The 9,217-nt window shown below is 42.3% G+C and overlaps 1 protein-coding gene across 3 annotated transcripts; it reads right to left on the bottom strand.

Moving 5' to 3' along the window:
- Window positions 1-1,471: 1,471 nt before the first annotated feature.
- On the bottom strand, window positions 1,472-7,508 carry LOC139061970 (spectrin alpha chain, non-erythrocytic 1-like). Of its 3 annotated transcripts, none has more exons than XM_070541961.1 (7): window positions 7,041-7,508; window positions 3,160-3,282; window positions 2,877-3,094; window positions 2,363-2,455; window positions 2,148-2,252; window positions 1,927-2,075; window positions 1,472-1,718 (listed from the first exon to the last, which is right to left on the bottom strand). In XM_070541961.1, the coding sequence occupies exons 4-7, from the start codon at window positions 2,426-2,428 to the stop codon at window positions 1,667-1,669; spliced, it is 372 nt and encodes a 123-aa protein (XP_070398062.1). In that variant the 5' UTR covers window positions 2,429-2,455; window positions 2,877-3,094; window positions 3,160-3,282; window positions 7,041-7,508; the 3' UTR covers window positions 1,472-1,666. The 3 variants fall into 3 exon arrangements, with proteins under 3 accessions (XP_070398062.1, XP_070398063.1, XP_070398061.1); XM_070541962.1 differs by lacking the exon at window positions 7,041-7,508 and having other exon boundaries at window positions 1,927-1,962; window positions 2,043-2,075; window positions 3,160-4,359; XM_070541960.1 differs by lacking the exon at window positions 7,041-7,508 and having other exon boundaries at window positions 3,160-5,339.
- Window positions 7,509-9,217: the final 1,709 nt, after the last annotated feature.

Here is a 9,217-nt window from a genome sequence, read left to right as displayed (position 1 = left end):
CCAAAGCTAAAGCGGAGGTGGGAGCCGAGCTAACGGATGTAGCCACCTAGCTTCAACCCAACCAGAGCTAACTGGAACAACCATCGACCTGAACCTTACACGGAGTTTAGGTGGAGGTTTTCTGCGCCTGTTCGTGAGAAGTACCTGTATTAAAAAAGTTTTAAATCGGTAAGTTTATAATTTATTTCCGTAATGAAAACATTTTGCTTTGAGCAAGTTTTCAGTACAGTTTTTTTCGGCGCTATCACTCCTGAGTCGCACCAGCCATTAAATGTATCATGAAGAAGAGAAAATATATTTAAGTCGTATTTTGGGGGGACATTTTATTATCTTTCTTACAAAATCTGAGACCAAGCGTTTCCCATTGCAACACAAGCACCGGTAACCATAACAGAATGAACAGCCAGCAGAGGAGAGGATGGCGGTGTTTCAAACCCTCCCGGCCGGCGTGGAGAGCTCATTCCTGGGCTGGAGCCGGCCCTCAGCACCCCGCCACAGGCTCTAACAGATGCTGGCGGTGTTTCATTTATTTCCAAAACGTAATACTTGTTTGTATTTTGTACAGCCAACTAGCCTTTATTCTGGACTCAGTACAATTTACCAAAAGTAAAAAGACATTATACAGATGAAGTAAGCACAAGATAACTTACTGGAAGACACAGAATTATCATCAGAACCAGAACAAGAGAGCCTGATAACAGTCATGTGAAAATAACAGTTAAAAAGTATGTATGTATAATAGAAATAAAAATATATTAGAATTAGTGTAACTCACTCTGATCCAAACAATAAATCAGCCATAGCTGATTAGTAAATATGACATGAGGTCTGGGAGTTTTTAAGTTTCATTCTTTTATTACATTTTTTTCTTAGATCTGTTAAAAGGTCACCATGGCAGCCTGTGTGTCAATGTCAGCTACACAAAGCAGCAAGTGTAAGTACCAAGTACTTGTCTTGACCACTTCATGAATGGTTTTGTACTTTAAACAGCTAGGCCAAACCCTTTTATTTTTTCCTCCATAGCCATTTAGATAATTGGAGACAGCTGAGTGAGGCGTGGTGCCCAGAGAGCTGCAGAGACAACCTTGGCCTCCCTGACGTCTGTGTCTCCTGGTTTGGTTGGGGCGGACCATCGACATACATACATGTGCCGACACTTTGCGCCCTGTTTTATAAAATGTAGTGTTAAAAATAAATGTTTTTGCTCAATTACTGGAATTTCTTTGGTTAAGACAAAAGTGAGGAATAATCATTTACAAGTTATTTGTACAACAGGCCCATTTTAAATCCCAACAGTTTCTTAGCAGACGATAGAAATGTGTTCTTTACTAACTTCACTTGGTTTGAAAATTTTACTAAAATAAACTTGAGTGCCGTATTGCAAAACCCAATCATACTTGTTATGTAAACATTAGCTTTGTAGATATTTTTTACAGATATATATTTGTGTGCAACAAAAAACAAACTTAAATAATTTGTCATTCTTTATTGAAAAACAACAAAATACAGGTATACAGAAGTGTGGGAAAATGATAATGTGAAAGTATTGCACTATAAATGAAGTGAGATGAGATGAAGGTGAGATGAAGGTGGACGCCAGCGGGCTGGACGCCGGACGAGGAAACCTGGAGACGGATCGCTCAGACAGGAAGGGAAGAGCTTCCTCTTACCTTGATGGAATTAAAGTTAGCCGTCGTCTGAACGCCCAACCGTACGGTCTGAGGTCAAAGGTCACAGGAAACACACACCAGTCAGCAGTCATACAGATGCATAAAGATAACTGTAGCCATGGCAACCAGCTGACATGTCCCCACTTTCACCAGCACCTGGTGCCTGCCGGGTCACCTGAATTCCTGTGTGATGTCAGCACGGTCGGCCGTGACTGCTGCCATCAGAGGTGACCTCTGATCAGCTGAATGAACTCACCTTCCAGGGTGACGCCGTGTTAGAGTCGGCTTCATCCTGTAAACAAACAAACAAACAAATGAGTGGTAACAAAAACACCACGTCTGGTTCTGGTGGAGGCGGAGGACAACATGCACCTTTCCAGGAGCAGAACCCAGATGTTTTTGTTGCTACAAACAGAGACGAGCAGAGTTAAACCAGGAAGTGAGAGGGACCAGCTGCTGCAGACAGGTGACGCTCACCTGAGCCTGAACCATAGGAGCCTCCTCAGCCATCAGACCTTCTGACTCCAGTTCAGATGCCACCTTGTTGATGTCCCTCAGACGGGACTCGTTGGCCTTCAGGTCCTGCAGGACAAAAGCACCTGCTGATTACCTTGTTGCTGTCGGGTTAACAGGTCTGGTGTTAGAACGTGGTGGATAAGAATGTTCTGACGGGCCGAGGGTTCTGAACTCACCCTGCAGGACTGGGCCTGCTCCTTCAGGGCCTGGATGCTGCTGCCGTAAGCCGACAGGTCCGACATCAGGGCCTCGTGCTTCTTCAGGAGAGCCTGTGGAGCAGAACATCAGAACCTTCAGCTCGTCTGACACAAGTGGAGCTTTCTCGCAGCGATGGTCCAATCGGATCCGCCACCGTAAAACAAACCCTGCTCAGTTCACCGCAGACGTAGCTCTGCGGGTGTTTAGTGGAAAAGCGTGAGCCTTCTGCCGGCTGCCATGTGTCATGGCTGCTCTGCAGCGGGAACACACATCACAGCTTGTAAACCGTTTGAAATAAGAGCGACGGGAACACGTTTGTCATCACTTCCTGTGCGAGGCCAGCACTTCTACCCCTAACCCATGAGACGCTCAAACGAGCAACGACGTCTGGTTGACAACCGAAGGAAATGACATACAGAAACACTAATTATGAATGACTGGAAAGAGAGCAAAGAAAAGCGATTGGAGTTTCTCAGGAAGGGACTTCCATACCTCGGCCAAGTCCTCGTCTTTCCCTTAGTCTGGACTTCCAACGATGGGCTCCTTCTCCCTCATCCAGGACTCGGCCTCATTAGCATCCGCAAAGTACTGCTGGGCCTGCAGAGAGTCCTCCAGGTCCTGCCTCCTCTGGGACGCCTTGGCCTTCAGCGTGTCCCAACGTCCATGAAACTCCCACAGTTTAGTCTTCACTTCCTCACCAGCGAAGTGACCTGGGCCCAAAAAAAGTGAACCAGAACCTGCAGACACCTCAGAAACATGTCCAGACCTGCTCTACCCTCCTCCACCATGGTCTCTCCTTTCTGGGTGACAGCCTTGATGCGAGGTTCATGACCTGTGATCTCAGCCTGCAGAGCCTGGTGCTTCTTCAGCAGGTTCTGGACACCAATCAGGTCCTTCCCTGAGGACACATGTTAGAGTTCAGCATTATGCAGTAGACAGACCAGTTTAACCCAGGGGTTTCTTTCTTCTACAATCTGCTCTTTAACTGTACTATTTCCTGCTATTTCAGCTGTTAACTTTATTTTTTCTCCAAGTGTTTTTCTCCCCAGAAGAAGCTACAATGGTGTTCTGCTGAGCTGTGGTGGCCTCATGGAGGGGGCCATCGGCTAGCACACTGCTGCTAACCACTTAAACATTCTCCCTCTCCTGATAGTAACATTTTACTTTCTTTGATGTTGGATGTGCTACTACTAGTTTACCCGTTTAATTATAGATTCACTAGGATAAATACAATAAAGTTTATCTCTCGCCAAATAGAATATTTACTGTGGCGAGCCCGTGAAGAGGTGTAGGAGAATGCGACAAATTTGTCTGTTAAAAAGTCTGTTATGTACAAAAAACACAATATCATCACACTATTTTGGACCGATACATGACGGTCAGGTCCGGCTTGGGGAGAAAATATGACACGTCTTTCAGGATGGACTTCATCTTTGGTAGCTGGCGAAGCCGGGAAAAGCAGGATCTAACCACCTGGCTAATGTGAGAGTCCATCCGCATCTCTGGGTCCAAAACCACCCCCAGGTTAGTGATGGTTGGCTTCACTAAGCTGCAAAAACAGGGTTGCAGGACAGGACTAACTGCAGTGGGAGAGGGAGGAACAAATATTCCAGTTATAAATATCAGGGATGCACCGATGGATCGGCATTTGATCGTAATCGGCCGATAGCGCCCCTATCGGTTTTGATCGGAATTTTCAAAATAGATCAAAGCAAACCGATCAGGTAGGGTTGTCACGGTAACTAGTGTAGCGGTAAACCCCGGTAAAAAAAAAAGTTGACAATAATAATAACCGTCTTGTTTTTTAAAAAACTATATTATCTTGGTGGGTTTACCGTGGCTGCGGTGTAGGCGCGGTGACCCTAACCAGCCACCGTATCATCTGCTGAAGTTGCCGGCGGCTCATGCACGCTTTGTTTACAACAAAACTTTCTTGAAGCTAAAGCTGAAATAATGGTCAAAGGAGGAGACGGCAGTGCTCAGGAGGGCATTTATTATCCCTCAAAGAAGACAAAGTCGGAAGTACGGGCATATTTTAGATATTTGAAGAATGCCGAGGGAGTTTATAGAAGACGGACGGACGGCTATCTTGTTTGCAGCACGAGCAGAAAAAGTGTCTGTGAAAGGCAGCAACGCTTCATATCTCATGACACATCTGCGTGACCATCACCCACATCTCTGCAGTCAACGCAAGGCAAGTTAACGTTAGCGTTTTAGCTAAAATGCGTGATCCGAGGATTTGGGTTGAGGGAGAATGCAACGAGTCGCTATATAAAGCAGCCGCAGCGCCGCTACCTGCATATAAACCGTGTCACGGACACCCCCATGTTGAAATGACGCTATGCATTACGGGGCTCCCAGGGGCAGATAAGAGTTGGTCTCTCCCCGAGAATAATTGTGAATTCAACAGTGGTTACTGCCTGATGACATTTTCCCAAATCTGCAAAGCTCACTGGAAGGACACAAACCAAGGACAATATTTTCCTGATATACGGATTGCTCAAGTAAGGGTAAAAAAGTATCTGATTAGAAGGCTACTTGAGTACTGAGTATCATCTGATCTAATATTTTTAAATGATGACATCAAACAGACATAAAATAAGAAGTTATGGGCAAATATTGGTATTTTAAAGACTAAAGGGAAAAAATGTAAAAAAGTAAACAACATAATTACAAAATAACACATTTTAGGCAAAATTTAGACACAAATTGAGGACAATATTTTCCTGATATACAGGGTTTATTTAATTGTGTAAAAATGTAGCACGTTTAAAAAAAATACCGCGATAGTACCGAAAACCGTGGTAATTTTGGTCACAATAACCATGAGGTTAAATTTTCACACCGTGACAACCCTAATACGGACCATTTTAGATTAGGTTACATTTCCTTTATTCCCAGATTATGTAGTTTGTAGCACTCATTATAATGTAGAAAATTTCTGGCCAATCCACGTGATCGTGATCGGTATCGGTGATCAGCATTCTTTTATATCGGTATCGGTGATCGGCAGCAAAAAACCTGATCGGTGCATCCCTAATAAATATTAAATATTTGAACAAATAAATATTTGTTAAAAGGAAGAAACTGATGATGACTTTAAGATTAGAGGAATGTTCTAGAACGGGTCTGGAACCAACGATGGCCCTTTGGATCAAATTTGGATTAAAAAAATAGCTCATGATTTTATTTATGGATGGAATAAAAATACAGGTTGTAAGCATCTTCTCAGTATCTTCATGTTGCACGACTTTCCACAGCAGGACACAAAAACTGCCAGAATTATGATTAGAAAGATTTACGTTTTAATCTCAGAATCCCAACTTTTCCCAGAATCTTCACATTATTCTATGAATTCAGAGAAAATATACATTTTTCAGAGGTCTCGATCCCCTGTTGTGGATATTTCTCAAAATTCAACCATTTTTTCTTTTCAAAAGCTTTAGTAAGAGTTTGGACTCTAAACAAGTTTTACTTTGCAGACTGCTTGTCTACACCTTCATCAGATCTGCTCATAATAAAACATTTGGGTTATATTTAATGTCTAGAGAAGATGCTCTTCCTGGGCATTAAGTTATCAAACACAGATAACGTTTTTTTACCATAATTTTAACTGCTATCAGCTGATAAAAATAATAAAAAACAGCCTGATCATTAAAGGGGTGTAAGTGAAACCGCGCGGATCACACAAACCATCATGCTGTCTATATGACTTTGAAAATATATAGTTTAATTACAGTTTGATTTATTTGACATCTGTATAATGTTTATTATTTTGTTTTTTCCCCCTAAATGCCTAACGTTTTAGTTTTACATGAATATTAGTCATTCATCACAATACATAAAGTTACACATTTTAAATTTTAATAGGGGAAGACTGCAGGAGGGAGCGGTAAAATACAGAAATCCCCAGCAAAAACAAGAAACTTTACGAGTCTGATGAAACCCGCTGGAGTTCCTTCAGCAGGCCTGGTGGCAGCTACAACGACCCAGTGGCTGTGCTTGGTCAATGTTATCCAGCTCAGTCCGGCTCAGCCGTGAACGAGCCGAGGCGACATCCTGCTCTGCTTAAGAAGAAGTGTTATTTTCAACTTCAGAAGAAGCGTCCGTGTTTTACGCTTTCTCAGAGACATGTCACGTTGCTAAGTTGTTACACGTCAATAGTGCAGCATAGCCTGCTGGAGGTTTTAAGGGTTCAGATGAAAACACCCTACCACTCAGGCTGCTTACACATCTATATTAAGTTGTCGCTGTTGCGCTCACGCCGTAATACAGTATTAGATGCGGTTAAAGTCAGACATGAAAAACTCCACGAGCGGTCAGACCGCGCAGCAGCTAGGCGCAGCAAGTAGGCGCCGGATCGGTCAGGCTGCCCGGCCTGACCGCTGGGGATTACCGGATGGAAGAATGGACACAGAAGTCTCCCTCTTAGCGCTCCGTCATATTTCAACCCATTTTTATCTTAAATGCACTGGGTTTTACCCTATTACCCATCTAAATATGGCCTATTAATTATTTTACCGTATTTTACATTAAAATTTCAGGGTTAAACAGTACATGCTACATGTTAAACTGATAGTTAGCTAGCTACTTCGGTAAACTCAGCTAGTTTAAAGGCAGCAGTGACATAAAATACGAATATAGATTTTAACTTACCGAAAAAAATGAAGTGGAGACTCCTTGGACGCTCTATTAGTGCAATTAATACCACTGCAAGTCATTTTGTCCAACAATTGCACCAATAATATCCAAAACAGAATTCACAAGCACAGAGACTCAAAATCCCGTAACAGCTTCCAGGAGGGGCCGAGGCTGTACTGAGGCCTTTCCACGGAGCTAGCTCTGTGGTCACGTGGGTCTGAGGCGGCGGTCACGTGTGTCGGATGCTCATTAATTATACAGAATTTTAGGCTTTCAATACACTTAAACAGAAGAGTGAGAAAAAAATTCACCCCCCTCAGAGTTGTCATGAGTATAAACTAGATAATTTAGACAAAAAACATGTTTTGGTACCAGGCTGTAAACATGTTTATTTCTGCTGTGAAATCGGCATTTTTAACATGGGAGTCAATGAGGATTTGCTCGCTTCTGACACCAGCCCCCCAGCGGATGAGGGTGGAACTGCAATTTTTCTTACTTCCGGGTTGGGACCATTTTTAGAGAGGCATTGTGGGGGCTTGTTTTCAACCAATCAGAACTTTCGTCTGTGGTAGGGCAGAATCTGGTTTGTTTATGAAAGTAGTCCAATCCGGTTTACTAAGATTCTTAAACAACTGGGAGATATAAAAAGAAGGCAACGCCATTTTAGGTCAGTTCCACGTCAGTTCCACGTTAAGCAGTTACATGTTAAACTCAGCTCCAGGACATCCGAGTTCCTAAGGATTTCCATCGTCATCATTAAGAAGTTGCAGACTGGCCAGCTGTACTTCCTACTTTGAGCTGAAATCTGCCAAGTTGGAGATTTTCCGTCGTTTGTACCAACGAGACAACGTTCCTTCAAAATAAGAGTGAACTTGCTAACGCCTGTCGACTACGACCGGAGTTATCCTCAGACGGGCGTTGTGTGCTGCGACCGCTGTTTCAACCAGCTCCAGTACCCATGAATGCCCGAAGACCTGGCAACTCCTGATCTACACGGGAGACTCCCTACGGTACGTGGTCACGGCACAAAATGGCGGCTCATGTCATCAGCAATCGAAGCCTCGTGGTAGCTTAGTCATAACAACCAGATCCGCTACTCAGCCCAGAGATTCTGAACAAAACACACACACACACCAACACGAAACATCCAAATCCATATGCATTCATCATTGAGATAGTCCTGGTAGATTGTAAGAATTTATAATTATAGAAATTAAAGATTCTGAAACGATCCCAACTCTCTCTCTTTTCTTGTCTCTCAGTCAATACAAAGTGTTTAAGTAAACTCCCTGATGATAAAAACAACCACTTCTGATTGATTACTTAGATTGTATAAATATACCAAATCAGGTAATTAAATTATCTAATTGCAGTATATAAATACACAACTTCAAATCACAACATAGGTAACTAGCATCACATATATGCCATGACTTCCAAGGAGCAATGCTAATTCAACAAGGTTCTGTTTTGTAACAATGTAGATGACCTACTGGTCAGAGGACAGGTCCTGTCTCATGGAGAGGAGTTTAAGTAGGTTTGTCTTTGGATGCTACTCACAAGTAAGGTGGAGCAGTAATGCAGGTGCCTAACTGGTCTGCTGGAAGAAGATTTAGATTAATCAGTAAGTCTAAGTTCCAGCCATCACCCATGGACGGGGGAGGTTTTAAACTAACGTTAGAGTGAGGTCCATGTTTGTAGGAAAACATTACAATCATTGTCTATAAGTATTTACATTTTGAGGGAGTAATTACAAAATAATAATAGCAATTGATTTACAGATTTCAACTAAATTTGTAAGATAACTCTTTTGCAAAAACAAAATGCATAGATATAGTTTCTATATTAGTGTAATTATAATAGAGGGTAAATTGCTTAAGAGGTATTTTGTTATTATTACCACCACTTGTGACCAAAGCTATAATACTCTATATAAATAGAATATCCCCTGCCTGGTCTTAGTATGATTAATTAGAAGATCCTAGGATTCTTTTAATTATTAAGGAATCGTACACACTTCGCTTTGATTCAAGAAACAGTCAGGTTTATAAACAAAGTAAGAATTTATTTTACAAACACCTAAGACTTGACAAATGGTTTAAACTATTATTTACTGTGAGTGGATGCAAACTAAGATGGTGTCTGGAACCTACGTGTGAATATTGTATTCAGAATCTCTGTTCTCAGAGCTG

Source organism: Nothobranchius furzeri, chromosome 12 (genome assembly GCF_043380555.1).
Source record: "Nothobranchius furzeri strain GRZ-AD chromosome 12, NfurGRZ-RIMD1, whole genome shotgun sequence".
Lineage (NCBI taxonomy): Eukaryota > Metazoa > Chordata > Actinopteri > Cyprinodontiformes > Nothobranchiidae > Nothobranchius > Nothobranchius furzeri.
This window is presented reverse-complemented; position numbering and strand designations above follow the sequence as displayed.

What these genes read in the sequence shown, in the direction of transcription:
- LOC139061970 (XM_070541961.1), bottom strand. Translation starts at nt 2,428, where the DNA reads ATGTCGGACCTGTCGGCTTACGGCAGCAGCATCCAGGCCCTGAAGGAG. An exon ending in AGCAGGCCCAGTCCTGCAGG is followed by an intron (nt 2,253 to 2,362) that starts GTGAGTTCAGAA and finishes TTTGTCCTGCAG; the next exon opens with GACCTGAAGGCCAACGAGTC. An exon ending in CTCCTATGGTTCAGGCTCAG is followed by an intron (nt 2,076 to 2,147) that starts GTGAGCGTCACC and finishes CTCTGTTTGTAG; the next exon opens with CAACAAAAACATCTGGGTTC.